This window comes from Sciurus carolinensis, chromosome 2, assembly GCF_902686445.1.
Source record: "Sciurus carolinensis chromosome 2, mSciCar1.2, whole genome shotgun sequence".
NCBI classification, from domain to species: Eukaryota; Metazoa; Chordata; class Mammalia; order Rodentia; family Sciuridae; genus Sciurus; species Sciurus carolinensis.
In genome coordinates, this window is record NC_062214.1 from 50,621,205 (window position 1) to 50,645,642 (window position 24,438).

General features: G+C 45.5%; 1 protein-coding gene across 5 annotated transcripts in view; it reads left to right on the forward strand.

Annotated features, from left to right (window-relative positions):
• Arnt2 (aryl hydrocarbon receptor nuclear translocator 2) overlaps positions 1 to 18,698 on the forward strand; it is a 178,356-nt gene extending 159,658 nt beyond the window's left edge. For 3 of the 5 annotated variants that reach the window (XM_047540658.1, XM_047540655.1, XM_047540657.1), the window contains exons 16-19: positions 2,351 to 2,489; positions 3,520 to 3,685; positions 13,082 to 13,218; positions 14,941 to 18,698. In XM_047540658.1, coding sequence (XP_047396614.1) covers positions 2,351 to 2,489; positions 3,520 to 3,685; positions 13,082 to 13,218; positions 14,941 to 15,039 — 541 coding nt within the window. In that variant the 3' untranslated portion in view covers positions 15,040 to 18,698. The remainder of the gene's footprint in view (positions 1 to 2,350; positions 2,490 to 3,519; positions 3,686 to 13,081; positions 13,219 to 14,940) is intronic. The other 2 variants (XR_007107127.1, XM_047540656.1) reach the window with 2 other exon arrangements.
• Positions 18,699 to 24,438: the final 5,740 nt, after the last annotated feature.

Below are 24,438 nucleotides of genomic sequence, written 5' to 3' on the forward strand. Positions count from 1 at the left end.
AAGAACCTCACATCCTTGCTGGTCTAAGGACAGACCTCCCAGAGAGGAATGGGTAACTCTGCAGCTGTGCCCTGGATTAGAAGAGGTTGTAATAGTTCTGACCAGTCCTCCTGCTGGACTTTACTCAGTAGCAGCTGCCCTGAGGAACCCTGCTCTCTGGGGAACCCTGGCAGCTACCCTCTGGTCTGGGTACAGCAAAACAAGAGAGTTCTATTGAGCAGTGGTCAGAGCTTCCAGACATCTCTCATTACTCAGCCTGTCCACACACATGGACATCAGGCATCCTATACCAGCCCTGCCAGGCCCTCACATTCATTTGCTGCTTGTCCCCCAAGCCGGACAAAGGGGAGCAGTGAGGGAACAGCAGCAGGAGTCAAAGAGAAGACAAGGGACCAACCCGAGTTGATGTGATTGGAGGCCTGGCCAGCTCCTCAGCTCAGCCTGAAACAAAAGTGAAGTTCTGCCTCCTTTTGTGGGATGGTGCACAGGCAGGAAGAATAGGCTCCACGAAGCCTGGGAGGCAGGAATAACTGGAGGAGGCTTCACATGCAGGAGAAGCCAATGTGAGACTGCAGGGTCCCAGAGTCCCATGCTAGGGAATTGGGACTTGATTGTTGATAGATTTTTAGAAGAGTGACAATGTAATGCAGCTTTGGAGGCAGTTCCAGGTGGCAGTGTGGTCAGAGTGGAGGAGTGAAGCTACAGAGTGGTGCTCAGGACAAACAGTTTAGCTCATCATTATTCAGTTGTCATAAAATAAAAGCATGGATGCACTGGAGGGGAGTGACAGAGAGGGAGAGGCAGGCTTATAGTTGGCTGTGTGGGGAGAGGTCCAGGGAGCACCCCAGCACCTCGGCAGAACCCAGCATGGGAAGGGGTTGCTCAGTACCAATCTGCAGGATGTATCTGTGAGGGCTAATGCCTGCAGAAATGGTAGAATTTCCTGTCAATATAAAAAACCTAAGCTGGTTTAGGATGGGAAAGGGTGTGGGATAAAGGATTCTAATGCCTGCCACAGTCATGGGCAGCCTTGAACCCCTAGCACAGAGCCATTTCTGGCATCCCTAAGTATGTCTTCACCCAGAGTCCTTCTGCTGTGCTCCCAGGAGCCTTGAGCTGTCTGTGCCCCGGTGGGCAGCCCAGAGGCTCTGGGAAGGCTGGACAGCACTTTTCCCCAAGAAGCTCGTCTCTTCCAGCCAGGGCATCTTTCCCAGGGCACTGAGGGCTGAGCAGGTACCAGAGAGACTTCTGTAAAGAACAGTGTTCGGAAAATAGTCTGTGAAGTCCTACATTCATCAGGAAGGAGAACGGGCAGGGAGCCCTTATTTGAAATTAAGGCTTTATTGTAGGAGGCTGGAAATGGCATCTCCTTTCATATTAGTAACTGAACTTGGTTTGTGATTTTTAAGAGGGACCAGCTAGCATATAAAGAAACTGTTAGAATACACTTAGTAAAATGATACCCAATCTTATCCATGATCTATAACCTACCTTTCTTTTAAGACTTAGCTGAAAACCTACTTCCACCAAGAGTCTTCTGGGATTGGGCTCAGCCACCCTACTCAGTTTATTCTTGGGCACCCAAGCACCCTACTGTACGCTGAGCTCATCCCAAGAACGCAGGATGAAGGGCCTGAAACAAAAGGCTTCTCCCAGCTTTTCCATCTTTAATGAACTTATCATATATTTGGCATAGCTGGGGAAATCTCCTAGAAGAAGTGCCTAGCGGTACAGACGGTGCATGCCCAGGAGTGGTGACAGTGTCTGGGACTGCACTTGCAAAAGACATGCAAAGAGCACTGAGCACTGTGATGCACACAGCAGGTGCCTAATAAAGACCTACCAAGTTAAATTAAACTGAAGGCAGAAGAGGTAAACAAATAGCCTGGCACTTGCAGTAGCAGAACTGAGTCCCATCCAGCAGCTTTACATTGACAGGCTTGTCTTTCTGCTTGAAACTAAGTGACAGCCTGCAGCCTATTTCCTGAGCCTTCCAGGCACCCCAAAGGGATAAATTAACCAAAGCACAAAGAGCATGTTAGCACTGAGACTGATTTGTATTCTGAGACACTTTCTCTTCTTGGGAATCACATCATCTGTTGAAAGCAATGAATGCATGGAAGGGATGGAGCTGAGCAGAGAAGAGAAATGCAGGACACTGGCCGAGGGGGAGAAGGCTAAGAATACAAGACTGGACATAGCAGGTCTGCTTGGGAGTGCCAGAAGAAGCTATTCCCAGTGTCACTGGAGGGTGAGCACAGGAAGAAGGGCCAAGCATGGCAGGCTGGGTACATGGGCTCATGCAAAACGGGGCAGTCTCTCAGGGTAAACACATTCTCTTCTTTTCTAGCTCCTCAGTGGTTCATGTGCCTGGAGTGAATGATATTCAGTCCTCCTCCTCAACAGGCCAGAACATGTCCCAGATCTCCCGGCAACTAAACCAGAGTCAGGTGGCATGGACAGGGAGTCGTCCACCCTTTCCAGGACAGGTATGCATATCTGTGAAGGCATTGTCCTAGGTGCCCATAGTGGCAGACCACCCACCATGTGCTTCCTGTGAATCCCATTTCTGAGGATGGGTTGGTGCTCCCAGATGGAGCCAAACACCCTGCAGTAGTTAGCTACTCAGGAGCACTCACCCTCTTAAAGGTACTTTGAAAGCTAGGTCCCCAACTACTGCACCATGTCTGATCCAGCAGCCTTTCTCCTTGCAGCCTTGACCAGGGGGAATCAGGCAGGAACAGGTCAGGCACTCAGAGCCCCTCCATTAAGAATGAGCCTCTTGGGCTGGGGAGATAGCTCAGTTGTTAGTGTGCTTGCCTTGCAAACACAAGGCCCTGGGTTCGATCCCCAGTACAAAAAAAAAAAAAAAAAAAAAAGGAATGAGCCTCTTGCTGGGTAAGGTGGTGCATGCCTGTAATCCCAGTGGCTAAGACAGAAGGATCGCAAGTTCAAAGCCAGCCTCAGCAAAAGCAAGGTGCTAAGCAACTCAGTGAGAATCTCTAAATAAAATACAAAATAGGGCTGGGGATGTGGTTCAGTGGTTGAGTGCCCCTGAGTTCAATCCCCACTACCAAAAAAAGAAAAAGAATGAGCCTCTCAAAAAAAAAAAAAAAAAAGAATGAGCTTCTCATCACTCTGGATCTCTGGTGGGTCCTACACCAGGAGGGCCTGTAAACACACAACAATGTGCTATGCCTGGCTCCCTAGCAATCGCTGCAAGGACAGATGTTTATTGGGCACGCAAGTTCTTCATATCCACAATGCTAAGGCCCCCACAAGCAGAAACCAGAGGACCCAGATCATTGTAGCCTTGGGGACTGACATCAACCAGACTGTCCTCAAAGATCCCACACAGTGGGCTGATCCCAAACACTTGCCCAGCCAGCCTGCAGAGCCAGGGTTGTTTCTGTCCCCAAGAGCAGATTGCCAGTGGTAATGACAGCCTGGGCAATGGGTGGGCAACGGGTGGAGGTCCTGGGGTGATGCTGCCATCTCTTTGCTTTGTCCTGACTGTAGCAAATCCCATCTCAGTCCAGCAAGACCCAGTCATCTCCCTTCGGGATTGGAACCAGCCACACCTACCCGGCAGACCCCTCTTCCTACAGTCCTCTCTCCAGTCCAGCTACCTCCTCGCCCAGCGGGAATGCCTACTCCAGTCTTGCCAACAGGACTCCAGGGTTCGGTAGGTGGGGATGAGGGAAAGAATTCCTAGCAGAGCCAGCAGAAATGTTTTCTGAACATACCAAACTTGAGTGGCTGAGCCCCAAGCTCCCAGAATACTGGGACAAGGTCCAGAGGTCTCCAAGTGCCTTTCTTCTCTCTGACTGTGAAGAGGAGGCCCAGTGTGCTCCTAAGACACCAGATGCTTAGACCGTGAGTGTGAGACTTGACTTTTATCATTTTTAAGGCACTAGAACTATGTCCCCATGCACTCATGTGATCTAATACTATTTTGATCCTTTATGGCCCTCGGCAAGGACTTTCAGTTCCCCCAAGTCTTATTTCGAAAAACTAGAGAATATAGGGATCATCAATTGTGTCAGTAACACTTATTTTCTCTTTTTTTAATATCACAGAGGAATCCTGACTCATATAAGCCCATCTTTCTCAGCTTTGTTAACAAAAGGTTCAGGGACCTAATGTCTCAGGAGCCCTGCCTGTTGTTCACTTTTTGTGTATTGAAAAAGCTCCTCAGGGCCTTTCCATTTCACAAGAGGGTCCTGGTAAGAAGCCCAAGATGCTATTACCTCATCACAGTGTTGTCACTAAGTAACATGAAGAATGAGGTATACAAGGCTTTTCTCTGCAAGCACATCATCCTTGGGTGAGCATGAAGCTGAGCCTAAACATTCAAATTTCCATTTGTCATATCACAAGCTTCCCTTTAAGCAACTTGTCTGACAACCTTAGGAAAAATGCTTTGCAGGGCCCCTGGTCATAATGTAGAGTTACCACCTACCCCGCATTCCCTTTACCTCCTGCCCCACTCAGCCCAGGGTCCTAGAACTGTGTCTCTTTACCCCTGCCTGTTGTCCCCCTCATATCAACTGTCCCTCCAACATCAGTCCCGTTTACTTGTGTCATGTTCACATGATCAACCCTTATGTGTTGTTGAATGGCATTAGGTTTAAAAGCACAGTGTCTCTTCAGGAAGGAGCAGCCTCTGCCAGGTGCTCTCAGGTTAGCAACCCTCAACTCATTACGTATCCTGAGGTCGAGGTCTCTGATAGCTAGCAGAGTACCCACCTCCCCTACTGTAACATGTGAAAACATCCTGTACATCTGAGTCTGGAGAGATCCTTTTGCCTCCCTCCTGAAAGTGGGCCTTTGCAGACTCAAAGCACCATAGATATCTAGACCTTCCTAGAGGCAAAAGGGACCTTCTGCTCTGACTTTACACCTCTGTGAGCACCAGGTCCTGTATGTCCTTCATGAGGGCCCTGGCAGCTACAAAATAGGGTTGACCAGTGTGTCTCATAATGTCAGTAGAGGCTCCAGAGGAAAGTGAGCATCCATCCCTGGGAAGGCCTTGGAGCACCTCATTGTGACCATAACAAGATAGGTGGAAAGGTCACTTCCCTGCCAAGCAATTACCACCAAGCAATTACCAGGCCTGGAAGTGTAAATGGAGATGGAACACAGGAAAGACAAATCCCTGGGTGGACATCACTGCCCAATTCTGATGCTAAGAACAGGGTCACACAGATGATGCTTCAGACCCAGCGGCCATTTCTACAGCAGCCTCAGTGCTGTCTCACTCTCAAATGGTGATGATTATGACAGCAGCTAATTGTTATTAGATGGTTACTGTATGCCAGACAGTAAAGGCTATATTAGACATTTTATATATTTAAATTCTTTTACTGCTCACAGTAGCCCTAAGAGAAAAATACCTTCATTATTCCCATTTCATAGATATTTACACTGAGGTACAAGACTGATATAGCTCAAGGCTGTACCAAGCTGCATAGCTGATAAGTGGTAAAGTCATGCTGGGGAGCCAGGATCAAAGACTATGCTCCTTCTCAGTGCTTGGTGTGTCCATCCCCTTCTCATCCATCCTTCAGAGGATTCAGAACTAAGCAGGATCTAGGTGCCCAAGGATATATCCCTTGATCTGTATTCATGAGAAAGGATCTGGAACCCTTTCAGTGAGGATGTGAGAGAGACTCTAAAACAGATATGAAAGACTGAGAAGCTTTGCATGGCCTGACCATGAACATTATGTATTAACTTGGACAGAAGCAGAGTATGAGACTCCTGCTGACCATGGGGTCAGCCTCTGCTCCACAGGGCTTCAGGAAGTAGACTGGTAGTGGGGGCAAACTGGTCAAGGTCAGAGGAAAGAGGGTGTATGATTAGGAACAGAGCCTGATGATTGTTTATTCACACCCTCAGAGGTTGTTCTGAGGGCAGAGTTGGGGGATATAGGAAGCAGAGCAGATGGAAGGGTAGATAAAGGAGAAACAGAGCAGTTTCCATTAATGGTTAGTTTCATTAGGTATTAAATAAACATAAAACAGCTAAAGCAACAGGAAAGTTTACATCTGCAATGGACACAGTGCCCTAGCCCTGCACACACATGTAACTGAGTACATGTATAAGACAGTCACAGCCTAGGGGCCTATGGTGGGCATCAGTGAGTCCCAAAGCATGGCAGCACCCAGGGGACATGAGCTCAGCTAGTTACCTTCAACTAGATGCCAGAACCCAGAGAGATAGCAGTTGCTCCTGCCCCTCCTTGCCGTGGGCGGGAGCAGACAGGCGTTTGGAATACCTGCTGAGCAGACACACTGAACATCACATAGCCTCAGCTCAGGTGGCTGACATAAAGGGGCAACCACATAACATGTCACTTTTGAACAGTGCTGCAGCAGTGCTGGAATCCCCAGGAGAACTTTACAGATTGACTTAATACATTGAATGGGAAAAGTACCCTGCCTGGGTTTTGCCTTTCTGTGAACCATGTGGATTTTGTTCCAGGAGCTTTCAAGCCTCAATCCAAAGCATTTCCTCCATTTTAGGTCTATTGAGTTATCTGGAGCTCTTCTACTGTCACATTTGTGTTCCCATACTTAGCTTCACTTTCATTTTGGCTTAGGTCACAGCAAAAACCTAGTCATGTAAAACATGGCATCCAGAAGGAAGCCACTCAATCCACTGAAATAAGTGCTGACCAGTCTGATGCAGGGTGTGCAGCAGCTTAGCCCAATCAGGAGACCAGGCCAGTAGTGATTTGAACAAGGAAAGTTTAAAGGTTTTTTTTAAGTTATTAAAAAGTGGTAAAGGAGCCCAAGGAATACAGTAATAGCACAGGTGGGCAGCAGCAGAAAGGGACAAGAGTTGAGAGCCAGGTGCAATGGTGGAGGCCTATAATGCCAGCTGCTGCACAGGCTGAGGCAGGAGGATCACAAATTTAAATCAGGCAACTTAGGGAGACCCTCAGCAATTCAGCAAAACCCTGTCACTAAATTTAAAAAATAAAAAGGGGACTGGGGATATAGCTCAGTTGGTAGAGTGATTGCCTCACAAGCATGAGGCCCTGGGTTCAATCCCCAGTACTGCAAAAAATAAAAATAAATAAATAAAAAGGACTGGAGAAGTAGCTTATTGGTAAAGCACCTCTGGGTTCAATGCTCAATACAAAAAAAATGTATATATACAGTCTTGCTAGGTATGGTGGCACATGCCTATAATCCCAGCAACTTGGGAGGATCACAAGTTCAAGGCCAGCTTGGGCAATTTAGCAAGACCCTGCCTCAAAATAAAATTTTTAAAGACTGGGTATGAAAGAACTCAGAAGAGGAGAACCCACCTCACAAAGTCTGAGGTTTGGCTTGGGAAAGGTATATCTGCCACAGAGAGTCACAGCGGTAAACTTGCCAGAAGCAGCCTGCCCACTGGCTGACAAACTCACTGGAGGGTGCATGTGGACCAGAACTGGTCTGCAGAAATCACCCAAGTGGCCCAAAATTTCACCCCCAGGTGAAAGGAGGTGCAGGCAGATGAACACAGCCCTCAGGCTGGTAAAGCCTGAAGAGTTGGTGCCGCTCAACCTCTGCACTCTGCTTGCTCTTAGACACCTGGGAGAAGGAAGATCCCACCTGAACCCAGAAGAGAAACACTTCTTCTATACTCATGCTTCTCTCCAGTACCCTTGATTGATAAAATCTAATACTGCATCAGTCAGTGCAGGAGAAATGTCCACAGGGCCCAGTTCTGGTTTGACAAAGCAAAGCAAAGGTGAACTTAGAGCTTAGAGCAAGAAATTGGTAACTAGCACATATACACGTGATCTGAATCCCCATATTGGTCAGTTTCTGTCTATCTCAACTACCACAGGCCTCTGCTCACTGATATAATGTTTCTTGGAGAAATGCAGGGAGCCGGCACACAGGTTGCTCAAAAAGAAGTGGCTCAAAGTTGCTGCATTGTGTTCTGAGTGTGGCATACATTTGACCCACATTACATTATTTTCTTAGCAGCATGCTTTCAGGTATAATGGCTTAGTAAGCACAAACATGTCCTTGCCTTTCTGATCAGCATCTGCTTTTCAGTTTAGGTGAGGTTGAGGTAGCTAAAGAAATTCACTCATGCATGATCAACTCAGGTCACAATACATGACACTAACAACCCAAGGATGAGCCTCTTGCAAAGCATAAGAAACACGTTTCTGATGTTACCCTTCCTTAAAAAAGACAAGTCCGTCCAACCCACCTTACTCAGCCCAGATTTACTACAGAGAGGGGAATGGAGTGAATTTTTCATTACAAAAATGTCATTTTTCAAAAAGTGAGAAATAGGATGTATAATTAGAGTGTGGAGCATGGGAGGGTAAACTCATTGAAGGGAGCAGACAGAATTTCAGTGATCTGAAATATTTATAGACACTGTCCCCTCTTATTCCCCAGATCCTAATCCTAGCCCCAAACACAGCACTGTACATTTTTACTAGCAAATTTTGAAGGATTATAGACCTCCCTGTCCCTACTAGTTAGTGTTGAAATGGTGAATTTCTAGTCAGAAAACTCAGGAAGTTTTTGGTCCTTGCTCTGAGATGCCTAGAAGGCATTTTAAGATAAGCTGGCCCTCTAATGATCTTTGTTAACTTTATATAGCAGGATTTCTCAGCCTCCACACTATTGACATTTGGGGCTAGATAATTATTTCTTGGGGAGGCGTGTGTTTATTATAGGATATTTAACAGTGTCCGCAGCCTCTGCATACTATGTTCTTCTGTTTATGATCATAAGAAACATCTCTGAACATCATTAGATGTCCCCTGGGGACATTTCACCCTTGGTGAGAACCATTGAGCTAAATTGAACCAGATAGGACCTCTGAGCAGGATCTCAAATGAGACTTGAATTCCTGCAGAGCAACTTCCAAATCAACTGAATCTCACAGGGAAAAGGAGGTTGTCATGTCTGTTCCTATAACCTAGAAATCCAAAAGTTCCTCAAGATCTAACCTGTGGTCTGCAAGCCCACCTGGCTATCTCAAGGGTAGCAGCAATAATGACCCATCTAGGCACCAGACCTGGCAATGGCCCACATATCCAGCCAGGGCAAAGCAGCCTAGCCTAGCTCACGAAGCCAAAGACCAGAAGAAATAGTATGGCTAGAACCCAGCTTATGGGGGCTTTCAGAACAATAATGTAACACAAGGATGTTGGGAGACAATGGATTTTTGTCTAGAAAAATGCGTGTATATTTTGGGAGCAGGCCATGTGTAGCCCTTGCCGGCCATCTGTCTTCACTGCAGTTGGTCATACTTAGGCTAAAAACCCACAGTGCTATCATCCAGGAGGGTCAATGAAGTTCATGCTCATCATCTAGTCAGAGAGGTCACATATCCAATTTATGGGGGGAAAGCAACCACTTCCAGTAGCGAAACAACTTTTCAATATCCCTTAACTGCCCTGTCCCATGACTGGTGGACTCATCCCTCAAGTCATGTTTTGAGGTCATCTCCTCCAGGAATACTCGAGGCTGAGTGCTTTCCTGCACAACAATGGTGAACCATCCAGCATTTTGTAAGCAGTGGACACTGCTTTGGGACAGCATCGGGAGCTGGGAGCACTAAGTGCAGGCATAACTTCGGAGCACTGTCGTGGCAGTGGGATGGGAAGAAAGAAGGTGGAAGTTGAGAGATGGTTTTTACATAGGTGGGAACTTGACAGACCCTCATGACTGGACATGAAGTATTAAGAGAAAGGAGATGGTGACAGTCCTAGTCTCCTGCTCTGGGGTATGGGAGGAGAAGACATGATCACTTTAAGCAGGAGGAGTTGAAATTGTCTTTGATACTACTCAGTCATATGGCCCAGGCACAGACAGATGAATCCATAAATCAGGAGAGAAGCCAGGATGGCAGTTACCACTAGAAACTTGATTTTGTCATCCCTAGTGCCTCCCATTCTCACCCCTCGGTGCAGCCAGTTCAGTTAGCAATCCATAAGTCTAGGTACCTCCACCATCCTATCTTAAGATCCATTCACTTCTCTCCAGCCTGCTTATGTTCCATGCCTTGAGTGACCATCTCTCTTGCAAGGATTGGTATAGCAACCTCTTCCTCATTGGTCTCCTTCTGTCTCCTCTTGTCTGCTCCTTCCCTTTCTTAACTTGTCTTTTTCCCTGTCATATTGTCCACTCACCCACTGAAGTTACAAATCTATGTGTGCTGCACCCAAGCTTTGAAACTTCCAGTGTTTCTCTGTTACCCTCAAAATCAGTCACACTGGTGGTCACACCTGACCCCTGTCTCACCCTGCAGCCTCATCTCTTATCACCTGCTTGGTTCCACAGTTCTCATCCATCCTGAGCCACCTGTGGAAACCTGGATGATGTCATCCTCTTTTACTCTCAGACCTTTGAACAGACTGATCCTTGTGTCTGGAATTCTTTTCAACACCTCCTTCCAAGCCCTACACCTGGCTAGCTAATAATTTCTGAGATCTCCACAAAGCCTTTCCTCCTTACCATGACTAAGATACCATCTGAGGGTTCTTATCCTTGATAGCGACTCTCTGTAGAACTGCCTGCTCACTCTTCTAGCCATGCTGGAAGCTCCTCAAGATAGAAGCATTCTTGTTCTCTAGTGTGTGCAGTGTCACATGGAGCCTGTGTCCAGGATAGGTGTTCATGAAATATTTGCCACATGATAAGTGAAAGGTCAGTGTGTGGAATAGAAAAGGTTGCTCCAAACTTGCCTGCTGATGGGAGGGAAGGAACCCTATAAGGGGTAGTAGAACTAAAATCAATGGTAGGCTTGGGAAGTCAACAGAATATTACCAAAAAAAGCAGCAGAATGTTGAATATTTGAGAAAGATCAAGAAGAATGAGAACTCTGAATGCCTATTGGATTGATTGTGGCAATGCATAATGGCCAGGGCTGAGGAGAAGGGAAAAGCAAGAAGATGTCATGTGTGTGTGTGTGTGTGTGTGTGTGTGTGTGTGTGTTTAGTCATTGGATGGCAATGGGATAGCAAGGTAGACACACAGCTGTCAGGAAGGGTTGTAGACATTGAATTGTGATGGGCAGTGTTCAGCAGGAGACCCTGCTGAAGTAGCATCCCAGTGCAGACCTGCAGGCAGTTCTCTCCCTCAACACCTGAGGGCATTCCACAGTCTGCCCTGGGCATCCCACACACATCCACCCTCCCACCAAGTAACCGTGGACCAGGTTGTGTCTAGCCTCTGAGGCTCTAGACTGGTGCCTGTCAAGTCAGAACCCTAGCTGCTCATTTAATTTAGCACAGTTGTGAACCATGCCTGTTGTCTACCCATAGCTAATTCTAGACTTTTTTTTTTTTTTAAGTACTGTGGATTGAAACCAGGGATGCTCTACTCCTGCACTACACCCCCAGCCCTGTTTGTTTTATATGTTGAGACAGGGTCTTGCTAAGTTTCCAGGCTGGTCTTAAACTTGCAATTGAACAGCAAATTCTTGACTTTTAGAGTTTCTTCTGGTTCTTGAGTTTAGTCTGGGAGTCTTAGGAAAAGACATTTCAGATTGCCAGATGCCTGTTCTTATAGCACAACCCTCTATGCACAGTAGACTCCATTTCCTCTTATGCTGAAGAAGGGAATGTACCTGCCTGGATTGTATAGAACTCCTTGCCAACCATTCTCATCATGCACAGTTTGAAAACCACCAGTGGCAAGGTGCTACAGGGAACTTACATGTTGTATTAAAGCCCTTTTTTGTGTCAGGCAGTAAGTATAGAAATGTGTGTGAGAGAGGGAGAGAGGTAGTCTTCTCCCTGGATCTCACCTCACATTAGCCAGGCACCCAGGCTGGGGGTGGGTAGGTGAGGTTTGTCTGTAATTTGGGATGGCCACTGGAAAAAGCAAGATGGGGCAAGATAGAACTGGGCTAGTGATGCACACCTATAATCCCAGAGATTTGGGAGTCCGAGGCAAGAGGATTACAAGTTCAAGACCAGCCTCAGCAACTTAGTAAGACCCTGTCTCAAAATAAAAAGGACTGGGGACATAGCTCAGTGGTAAAGTGCCCCTGGGTTCAATCCCCAGTACCCCCCCCCAAAAAAAAAGATGGGCTCAGTCCAGAGCACCTTTTTCTCCACAATGCACAATGTTCCTATATGGTTGACACTGGGTGTGACAAGAGGGGTTCCTAAGGTTTTTGATATACTTTAAAATAACCTTTTTAAAGGGTACTTTTTCAGGCTGGAGATGTAACTCAGTGGTGGAACTCTTGCCTTGCATGTGTGAGACCCTGGATTTAATCCCCAGTACTGCAAAAAAAAAAAAAAAAAAGTAAATGAAAAGTACATTTTTTCTGAAGATTTCTCTTTGGTTGAATCTTTAAAATGTTTTAGAGAAAATTCTGCTTATTTTCTGTTTTCCTGTTGGGTATTTTTAGTAAACTGTAGCAGGAAGCAAAGCAGCTCTCATTTATAAAGTAATTTTGCTGATCCCACAGAGAAGCTTTATCTTCCCATGTGAGAGTACTCAAATTCCTTCCTTCTCAAACAAACTAAGAAATACTAAGATGCTGAGGAACACTTGGCAGAGAGCTACAGGGAATGGGACTGGGTGGCTTTGCCCTGCAGCAGAAGCAGTGGTACAGCTTGGTGACTGTGAAGGCAGCTGTGAGGTGAGCCTCTTCCCTAGTAGGCCAGGTGAGAGAGCAGCCCATGGATAGAGGGGAGTCCAGGAGTCCAGAAATCTGCGTCTGCCTTCACAGGCTAGCGAGAGGGACTCTCGAGCCCACGCTGCCAGTCCCTTGTGTGCCTAGAATCCAGATGAGCACCCTCATGAGCAGCCACAACGGAACAGAGGACTCCAAGACTTGGAGCATCTAGTCACTTGGCAGGTGGTTTTCAGAGAAAACCCCCTCTAGCTAAGCTCCTGCACCATTCTGGAGAGGTCCCAGGCCTTTTATCCATTCATCTTATCTGTCAGTCAGAGGAAGAAAGATAGGAAAGTGAACATGTTCCCAAGAATGTGGGGCCCTTGGACCTGCAGTAGTTCTTAAGTCTCATGAAACCAGTGATGACTTTTAAAGAAGTGTCAGGGATGACTTTTAAAGAAGTGTACATCGGCTCTTTCAGCTGAGAGTGGACAAAGTAGCGGGCAGTTCCAGGGGAGGCCCTCGGAAGTCTGGTCACAGTGGCAGAGCCAGCACCACGGCCAGCAGAGCGGTGAGCAGCACTCCCACCAGCAGCCCGGTCAGACTGAAGTGTTCCAGGTAAATCGAGCGAGCACCGCCTTCTCGTAGGTACCGGCGCCTTCTCTCTGCTTCCTTTCCCCCTCAGTCTCTGCCGCATCACCGCCCACCCGCTAGCCAGCGTGAGTTCTAGCCTGGCCTGGGGTTAGAGGGGGGTCTAGGAGTAGAAGGTCCCATCCTGTCCAACCAGAAACTGCAGTGCACTCAGGGAGGGGAAGGGGCCTGCAGCCTTTGAACTGAGGCACACAAAAGAGGAGGCTACAATTAGAGATTCCTCCCTACCCCTGCTGAGAGCTGCCCAATAGAGGCACATAAGCAGAAGACTGGTCCTGGTGCTGGGTTCATGTCTACCCTGCAGGCTTCCCTTACTTTTGGCTGCCCTGACTGCTCCTCACCAGCCTGTACCCAAGACAGGGAGATATCCCTCTCCAGGGCCTTGCCCTAGTACCAGGCTGGTCCTGGCTCAGCTCCCCTCTTGGTGTAGGCTAAGAGTGCTGCCCACTGGCTAGAAGTACCTGGGATCTTACAGTTCCCTCAACTCTGCTTTCAGCCACAATTGTTTTTATGGGAGGTTCTGAGTGCATTGATTCCTCCTCTACCCACAGTGAGGCCCATCCCACCAGATCCTTGCAAACAGAACCCAGGGACCCCCTGTAGGGCCCCAGAGCCCTGCCCTGCCCTGTCCTGCCTGCAGAATAGGACTGGGGGCAGGAACCACAGCACGGGAGGCTTCTCAAGAGTCAGTGCTCCATTTACCCTCACCCTCATCCCAAGCTTCTTTCCTACCAGGTCAAGCAGCATCCTCACAGACACAGGTCTAGAGCCCAGGTATTGCTCAGGATTCCACAGGGGCAACATATTATTCAGCATGCAGAGGAGTACCTACTCTAGCCCTTCCCTTGTGTCCCCTTACCTACTATGACTGCCCTTCTTCCTCCTGTAAGGCCCCAACCTTTGCCCATCTTATACCTCCTAACAGAAAATGGAATTTCCTAATGGGGGTCTTCAAGGTCACACTGTTAAAAGAATTCTTGGTCAAATAAGTTTATGAAACACTGGTTAAACAAAATTATTCAGTTTCTTTCTTACAGGGCTTATCAGAACCTTTATTATACCAGTGAGGACTGTGGATTTCTAGGAGGTAGGCAAAGTATGCCTTGTTTCCCAAACTTATTTGTCCACAGAATTCTTTTCTCATGCAGTATTACATGAGCTTGGAATTTAATAACACAATGGGACATATACCATAAGGAATTGAGATGTTGCTACTCCTCTATTCTGGGTGGGTAGTGTGAGGTCCAGAAAACTTGAAGGACTTGTTTAAGCTGAAGTCTGCTACACACAGTGAATACAGGCCACAGATCTCTCCACTCACCCTTAGGCTGCATAGCATTTCTGTCACATTACAATCATTTGTACTTTGCTTGGTGCCAGGCTGGGTTGTCTCCACCAGTGGGGCTCATACCCACCCTCTTTCTCTGGCTCCATGTTAGATGTACAAAAGTCGTGTCCTATTGCTGTTTACCTGCTAGCATGGCAGCTCCTTGGGGAGGACAGTTTCCTAGGGTCTCAGGCATTTGAGGATCCCTGCAGAGCATCCCTTGGAAGGTTGGGGAATATTCCTGGGCTATCCATTAGAGAGGTGGCTGTGAGGGTGAGTGTCAGGCTGGGCTCCTGGGACGTACCCAGTCCACGGGCAGAGAACCTGACTGCCCCATGGCTTTCTTCTCTTCTCTCCTGCAGGACATGCTGCCAATGCCAGGAGATCCCACCCAGGGGACTGGCAACTATAATATCGAAGACTTTGCTGACCTGGGCATGTTCCCACCATTTTCTGAGTAACTGCGGGCAGAGCGAGGCTCCCACTGTAGAGTGCTACCCAAGCTGTGACATCATTGCCCATGTGAATGGGACCCCCCTAGCCTGGCTTGCCCTGATGCAGGACCCCCCACCAAAAGCCCCTCACCCCCACATTCCCTAGGCACAGCATCACTCAGCTCTAATCCACAGCCATGGCTTCTCAGCCACTGACCAGGGACCCTGCTATATGTTTGGGAACTGGTTGTATTTATTGTATTTTGTCTGTGTGTGCTTGGGAGGTGAGCCTATTGGGTCCTTAAATTCAGTTGTGAATAGTCTCTTAATAGATAATTTACTCACATAAAAAGTTCAGTCGATGCCTAGAGCTATCAGCACACCATCACACCGGCTGCGGGTGCTGAATCACATTTCTTGCTTTTCACTACTGTGGCTAGGTGGGGCTCAGGGTTTGGAATAAGAGGCCAGAAGGATGCCGAGCCTTTGTTCTGTGCACTGGAGCCAAGTGGCACAAGGACGCAGAGTGGACGCCCTTCAGCTCTGCTAATCTGTCTGTGTGCCTGTTGTGCTGTGGGACATATTTACTTTGTGCAGTGAGACATGAACTTTCTGTCCTAATGAATATGTTGTGCCTCGTGTCCAACGTGTGTGGCCAGAGTGAGTGTATAGAATCCAAAGTCTGTAGTGAGTGTGAGAACTGAAACAAGTGGCCCCCATCCCCAAGCTTAGGAGCACCCTGATAGGAGGATGCTCATCCTCGGGCCTGGAAGCTGGACGAACTGGCAGGACTCAGCAGGCTGGCCCTTCAGCAGTGTCACAAGGAGCCAGTGCTGGAGACCTACTTACTTTAATAGGTCAGTTCTTGGACTACATGCCTGCTGTAGATCCAAGCCCCTCCTTTTAGAGGAACCAACCCTGTCCTTCTCGTGGAACCTCATAGGAGTGCTTGCCCTTACCACTAGGCTTGAACACGTGCTTCCAATTCCATATAGCTGCCTCCAGCCCTGCTCCATTGGGAGAGGGAGCTTTTCCCCATCCAGAACCTACAGGAAGGCACACCTCGAGGTCACAGAGGCATACAGGTGTGGATGGCACATGTAGGATACCCAGCCTCATCAGGTCCCATGCCACATTCTGCTCAGTGACCTGGAGGAAGCTTGGGACCAATGCCTGTGTGGAGAAGTGCACCCTAGACCACTTTCCTCCTGGCCACCTGAGCCTCTGAGCTTCTCTTGGCAGCAGGTACAGCAGTACCTTGGGAGGGACATGATACAGGTCTGTGAGGCAGAAGATTCAGGCTCTGGTTCTGGTTCCAACTCTGATTCTGTCACATGTCCGCCAGGGTCCTGAATTCCTCTGGTGGTCTCAAGACAGGAATGTGATATGTCTTCTAGAAGTTTCTACCTGGGTGACCCCTGAACTCAGACTTGAGGAGATGAGTTTAGGACTCCATCCCCCACTTTTCACGTTCCTGTTTCCTCCCATACACTTTTCATGGGCAAGGACTCTCTTAGCCTTCTGTATTTCCTTCTTTTCCTGTCCATCTTTTCTCATCCCCATCAGTCAACCCACTGATGCCCATGTGAGAGAGAAACCACACAAGTCCACAGGTGCAGGGGCCCACCTTGTGGGAAAACCCTGGCAGGTCCCTCCAGGGTCCCCTTGGGAACCTCTCACAAGCACTGTTTAGTGGTACAATGCTCAGAAACAACTCATTGTCCCTGCCTGTGGATTCTGGCATTGGTTCTAGGCTGCCTGAAAACAGAGTAAATCCAGCATGCAGGAAGGAGCTAGGGGGAGAATTGCTTTGGTACTTTGAAGATCTCGTATTACACTGCAGCCTATCTGGCATCCAGGGAGATCCATGTGCCCTGTGTTTCTGTTGAACTTCACCTGGAAAGCCCAACATCACCCAATAGAAGACCAGTAACCAGCCTCAGTTTTAAGACTGGTGGAGCCCTGACTAGTTTCTGCAGTGGCTCTTAATCCTTATGTAGATGATAGTGACTGGTCCTAAGTGTAGGTGCATGAAGAACTGGCTCCAACCCAGAGGCTTCCCTGCTACCCCTTGTGCCCTAACATCATCAAACTTGCCCTAGCCATGAGCATGATTGTCTCCAAAAAAGACACAAAAATAGCTTTTGGAGCAAAGAAGTGTTTTACAATGAAGTAAAAAATACACTTCATGTGGCCTTTGGCTTGTAACTTCATGAATTTAGGGGTCTTATGTTTGTTTTTGCCTTGTTTTTCAGAGGGAAATCAGGGAATTTTCTCAGGTGCCCACCAGAGGTGAACACCTTGGCCATGACTATTTCTTGGCACTGAGGGGACATTGAAGAAATAAAGGATCCTTCCTCCTGGTGACCTTGCATCTACTTTTCTCCTTTGAACAGGAATTTAGGGGGTAGCCAACAAAGTTTTTATTCCTAGGAGGTGACTGAAACATTATGATTGAATAGAACCAACCTTTCCTTCCCAGCAGACTTGCTGCTAGCCTTTAAGCTCGCTTTCCTTACCTAAGCAAGCAGTAGGTTTTCCAGAGAAAGGGACCATGCAGTGGCTTCCTAAGCTGCTTCAAGGGCACAAATGCAGCCATACTGAGACTCCACCAAGACTGCACGATGACTTGTGGGAGTGGCCAAGAATGGTTCTAGAATATTATGCCTATGTGTCACTCCTTCCTAACTTTGCTTTTAGCGTTGGTTTCAGGGAACAAAAGAGCCATTACAGCCACCTTCTCTACTTGCCAACACATCCTTCTTTTATGTCAGGAATAGTAAGTATTGCAAATAGTAGGGATGGAAGGATTATGAAAGTTAATGGAACTTACACCAGGGAGCTTAACTGTTCTGTGTCAAAGAAGCAACTGTGTGTTCCCCAGATTAGTCAGGCTTACAGATATTGGTGTTTCTAGTCAGTCAATTTAACCAAGAGATGAGGCAGGCCCCAGGAAAATTAGTTGCTCTCTCCCTACCTGTAGTTCTTCAGCCAGCTGATGAGCTCTATGAGAACAGAGATCATTCACCTGCCTGGGCTACCTGCTTCTTAACAGTCATGACCTGTCCCATAAACAAGAACAAGCCAGTTACCCAACAACTCTAGCAGTAACAAGTCAGACTAGAAACGCCCTTAGCATTACCAGAAAGGTGTTTGGTCATTACGTTGCTGTGTCCTATCTTACCAGGGATCCATGCTCCCCTATGGCTAGTGAATCCTGTGCACTGAGGAGCCATAAGCCACCTTTCTGTCCACCCCCTCCTCCTCCACTGCCTGGACCCTGGACAGCTTGAAGAGCCTCACTTGAGGGTGCACACACACATGTAGGTGTGTGCCTGGGTCTTGTGGCCAGAGCTGGTTTTATGGCCAGACAACTAGCCAAAGTCTGTGGGACACTGACAAACAAAATGGGGTTTTCAAGGCTGCACAGGAGTGGGCAGGTTGCTTCTAACAATCTGTTTTCTTAAAAAAGAAAGATTCCACAAGCAGGCTTTAGTGGACATTAAGCACTTAATCATCTGTCCTTTAACCTTTCTTCTTATGGATGTGAACTGTGCTGTGGATAAATCATTTGTATTTCTTGAATGTTCTCTATGACTAACAGTTATTAAGTCGGTTATGTATATGTATAACTAATGTAATTGCCTTTTAAATTTTCATTACAATAAAAATGACTTTGCTCTGAACAACCCATAGTCCAGGACAGCTTTGCATTGAACTTCTCACAGAATCTGCCCCTTGGAGTTTGGGAATATCTTGCAGCACACCTCTTCCTTGGGGCTGTATTGTGTCATGGTCATTCAACTGTGTGCAGTACATATATGTTAAAGAACCATCCTTTGAGGGGTCTAGCTACATAGGATAGAAAGGGAAACTAACAATTCTAGGCTTCTGTACCAGGCTCTCTAGAATCTTCTTTGCAAATGTTCTTTGTTTAATCAGTACAGATTTATGATATGTGGTTACCATTCCTAGTTTGTAGAAAACCAAGACTCAGAGAAGTTAAGTGATCTATCTAAGAACACACAGGAAGGAAATGTTAGAACAAGGATTTGATCTTAACCTGTGTGTGTGTTCCTCTTCAAACACTTACTTTAAGTCTTCAAAAAGTTGTTAGTATTTTAATATACTCAAACCCCTAATAAATACTTAAAATTCTAATTTTATTCTGCTATTTTAACAAAATGGCAAACTAAAATCACTCGAATACTTATCTGTCAAACACCTAGTATTTCTAATTTTTTAACAGCTTTTTTAACCCGGTGGTGACACAGAATAAACTGCACATATTTAAAGTGTGCACAGGAGACAACTTTGTCACCTTGAACTGAATAGATTCTTAGAGGCTACACCAAACAGTTTCCTATGAAGTTAAGCATCCTCTCATTACCTAGCTTTTCTGTAGCTAATTACTAGGAAAATATATTTATAAAATCAGAACAGAGAAAGTTTTTTTTTTTTTTTTTGTACAGGGGATTGAACACCAGAGTGCTTAACCACTGAGCCACATTCCCAGCCCTCTTTTATTTTGAGATGGGAATCTTACTAAGTTATTTATGATCTCACTAAGTTGCTGAGGCTGGCATAGAACTTGTGATCCTCCTACCTCAGCCTCCTGATTTGTTGAGATTACAGGCATGTGCCACCATACCCTGGTAGGGAAGGATTTCTTAAACCAGGCAGAGACAATGAACCATGAAGTAAAATATTGATAAGCTTGAACTCAATTAAAAAAAAAAAAAAAAGGACTGGTGGTGATGGTATACCCCTGTAATCCCAGCTGCTTGAGAGACTGAGGCAGGAAGATCCCAAGTTCAAGGCCAGTCTCATCAAGTTAGCAAGACCATGTCTCAAAATTAAAAAAGGACTAGGACTGTAGCTCAGTAGTAGAGCACCCCTTGGGTCAGTCCCCAGTTCCATCCCTCCCCCCAAAAAATAGGTCTCAAAAAGTGTAAAAGAGAGTCATTTAACTAATAGAAAACTTATAATTTAGAGACCCAACAGTAGTATCCAGCATACATGGATTCCTGAAAATTAATTTAAAAATACAACAAAATGGATACATGATCAAAGTGTTTGAATTGCCAATTCATAGAAACTCGAGAATAGACATTAAATATATTAGAAAAGACTGAATTTCACTGGTAATTAAGGGAAATGCAAAATTAAAACTAGAGAGCTGCCTGTGTCCCTGAGTTTGCACACAGGATGGGCAGGGCTTGGGAAGCAGGTGCTGTCTTGCCCAGCTGGTGAGAAAGACAACTACTCTGCAGTGCATGTGGCAATATCCAGGGATGCCAAAGCCGAACAAACCCTGTGCAGTGATTCCAACTCCAAGTGTCTATTCTAGGAAACTTCCTACATATACACAAGGAGACAGATAAAAGGATAGTCCTTGCTCTGTTGGTAATCGTGAGAAACCCAGAACACTATCTTTACTTTAGTAGAAATGAATTAACTGGGATTTAGTCACCCAAAGGAATCTAGTGGAGCATTTAAATGACCTGTTGCAGCATGCAAAAATTTTTTAAAATACAGCACTGAGTTTAAAATGCCATGCATATTTTTGTAGCCCAAATTACGGAAGTATTTTGTTCTCTAAGTTAATAGATATGTACTAAAAGAAAGGTGAAAAAATCTTAAGTGGATACATGCTACTGGAGAATGGTTATCCTTAGAAGGACGAGATAGAATAGCTTGGGTGACTGAATTCCTTTAAACACATTAAGAAAGGGGTGAAGGGAAGGGGTATTGGTTGAAAATACAGGGAATTCAAGAAGTATCTGAAGTGATTATTTCAAAATGTTAAATAGCTGTTTCAGCTCAGTTATGAGCATATAAGAGCCTGTTATATTTTTCTCAAAGCCATTATTTAATGGAAATATTCAGTAATTAAATATAAATCAGAAAGCTGATACTGAAACTCACAGAGAAGTACAAATTACAGTAACAGTGACATGAAATTTCTCACCCCCAGTGGATTGATAAAAATGAAAATGCATATGAAGGGACTTTTTTGCTTATTTTTTGGTAAAAAATATAAATTTTTACAACTGATTTCAAGAGTAATGTGGCAATATCTACTCAGTTAAATAAAACCTTATCTTTGGGTCAACTATCCCATTTCTAGAGAGCCTCTCAGTGAAATATATGTTAGAAAATGTTTATTGTCAAAGTTTGTAGTGGGGGAAAATTGTAAATTAAACTCCACTGATTTTAAAAAAGGATGAAAAATTGGAGAATACCATTATCATCATGTACTCAATAGAGTAATAAACAAAAGAAATAATCAGAAAAGTATAAATATATTAATCTATTTAAATAAAACATGAAAGCACATTATGTAGGTTCATTTGTGAGTTTGTTGGTTGTGTATGCACATACACATGTACATATAGAAAATGTATAAAATAATCACATTAGGCTTTGTTTAGAGGGGGAAATCTCACAAGCTGAGAGAGTAAGCAAAAATGAAAATAAATATAATAACATTGCACTCACATAAAATTATTTGAGTTCATTTATATGCTTAAAAGATGTATGAAAATATTTCCATGGTAGTCTCCACATCTGAGATGAATTTCCTTCCATCCTCCATCCTTGTAACTTTTAATACAACTTATTTCCAGAAGAATATATATTACCTGTAAAATCATAAAAAGTAATAAAAAGCAAATTGCCTGCCAGAATAAGAGGAAAATAAATAAATGATTATTCACTGTACATTGAAATGCCACAATACGTAGGAATTTAGATGACTAGGGGTACAAAAGAGGAGTGCACCCTTGTGTGATTATGCTGTTCCATAGCTGGACAAACCTGTGACAGATGAAAGATAAGCAACCTACAGAGCAGGAACACAAGGAGAAGTACTTGCCATGACCGGGGCTGATGTTACCTGGGGTCCTCTAATCCTTACAATAAACAACTAGCCAAAGAAATATCTTGTACACAGATAGAACAAAAATAATTATTTTACTGATTTGCCAATAATATAGTCATTATTTTATTTATTTATTTATTTGTTTACTTTGGTACAGGGAATTGAACCCAGGGATGCTTAACCACTGAGCCACATCTCCAGCCCTTTTTATATTCTTATTTTGAGACAAGAGCTCACCAAGTTGCCGAGGACCTCACTAAGTTGCTGAGGTTGACTTTGAACTTTCGACCCTCCTGCCTCAGCCTCCTGAACCTCTGAGATTACAGGCATTCACCACCATGCCAAGCTCAGTCATTATTTTTAAAGTGGAGAGTATAGAATAACACAAAGAATAAAAATACTATATCCCAATTTATTCTCATGAGGGAGGTGAGGAATCAAATAGTGGGGTGAGGGAAATGCTTTCCTTGCTCAGAATTCAGAGGGGGGATAAAACAAATGGAATACCAGCGTTCACTCTCATGGTGCTAGTTGCACTTCTTCACTCTCTCCCACCCTTCCCTTCTGAAGTGGTGAGAGAGTATCTTCATCCTCCACTGAGAAAAGTAATACCTCCGTGTTACCATGTGGAAGCAGGAGACTGGTGGGATTACTTCTGCACATCTTCTCAAACATGTCTGGTCATTAAGCACTCATATGGTACCTACCACCTTCTGTGCACAGTGCTGAAGTTGAAGTGACATAAGGAGACCCAGACCCCTGGACTATAAGGAGTATCCCACCACTAAAGAGAAACAAGCAAACTGAGTGTGACTTTCTGGCATGTGCTAAGGTTTTAGGTCGGGGGCACCCATCCTGTGCTGACAGGAAGGAGGGAAGAAGGAATCCAGGAAGGGATGAGCAGTTCATGAGGTTGTGATTAGGGACTTAATTAATCACAACCTCATGATGGTCCCAGATGGGGTCCATTACAATGAAATCTACCCACTGGGCTCACAGCTTGTTGCCTCAGCTTTGCAGAAGTCACTTAATAGGTTCCCATCTCTTAAGTTCAAGACCATTATAAATCATGACACCCATACAACCTCTCAGCAGGACACCAGAGTAAAATGCCTGGAACGCAGCCTTCCTCTGGTTCCACAGCCATAGCCTCCCAACCCCTAATTCTTTCCACACACTTAGAGTCAAATACAATGCCAAAAATAAAGGAATGTGGCCTGATGCTGAAAAGGCAGAGAAAACACTCCACCACAGTGATTTATCAGTGTGTGAGCAATCTCTCACTCGCATGTCACTGAAAACTCCATCCTTGTCCCCAATGCCAGTCCAGTAATGACACAGTTTTGTGGAAAAGGAGAAAAGAAGTTTTATTGCTTTGCTAGCAAAGGAGAAATAGGGGACTTCTGTCCCAGAGACTGTGATTCTGCCGATCAGAGGAAGTGGGGTGTGGGGGGTATTTAAAAAGTGATTCGAAGGCTACATTCCATGTATTCTGTCCAGAGTTGTAATTCACTTGTTAATTTGGGAGATAGTCATTGCTTAGATCTTCTGGTGCTATTCCCAAGTCCAAATTACTTTGTTCATGTGGTGGGTGTGTGCTCAAGGACAGATAACTCTGCCCAGGTTGAGGAAGAAAATCCTCTTTCCCTTAGATTAGGAAGGCAAGAGGGAGAGAAGAAAGAAACATGTTCATTTTAAAAATAAGTCAGAGAGGCAGAGCAGCAATGGCTACATTCAAAGCATAAAGTGAACCACTATTACAAACAGGTTCCTTGAGCTGAGAAAACAAAAATGTCTACTCATTTTTCTCATGGACTCTCCACACCCTCAAATGGTGCCATATTCCCATTGTAGCCATGTTTGGGTTTAAGTTGGGTCTTCTGAGAGATGTGGTTTCAGGGCTCCCTGAGGAAGAACTCACAAGGCTACCAACTTGGTGAGGAGCCAGAATCCCAAGTGCTAAGGAGATGCCAGATAGGGTGGAGTTATCCTAGGTTCACTCTCCATAGGCAGAATGAGGTGTCAGTTGGAGACATGGAAGGCTCTCTTCTTACATAAGAGAGGGAGAAAGACTTCTCTCCAGGCATGAGTGCTAACAGGGGGAATCTTCTGGAAATAGGACAGAAGCAGAAGAAAATGATTCAGGTTTTGGTGCTGAGGAAACTTTTAACGAAGACCACCTCAGATTTTCAGTTCATGGATTTACGCGCAGCATATAGCATAGTACATGGCACTAGACTGATGGTCTTTAAATGAAAAGGAATTCATTTCACCCCAGGCCATTGCTCCTCCATTGTCCATGTTTACAGTGAGTTCACAATGAGTGGTGGCAGCTTGAGAGAGGTTTCTGGATAGGTCTCAAACCCTAACTCTGTTCTGGGAATGGGGAAGCAAACCTGTATTTTTATTCCTGTCTGTTTCAAGGAATATGATAAGGAAGCAGACATGGGGGTGGAGACAACTGGAATTTGGTGATGATGAAAACAGGCTGAACTAAAGAGGGCAGGTTAGGGGGTAAAGAGAGAGGACCAGGGTCGGAAAAA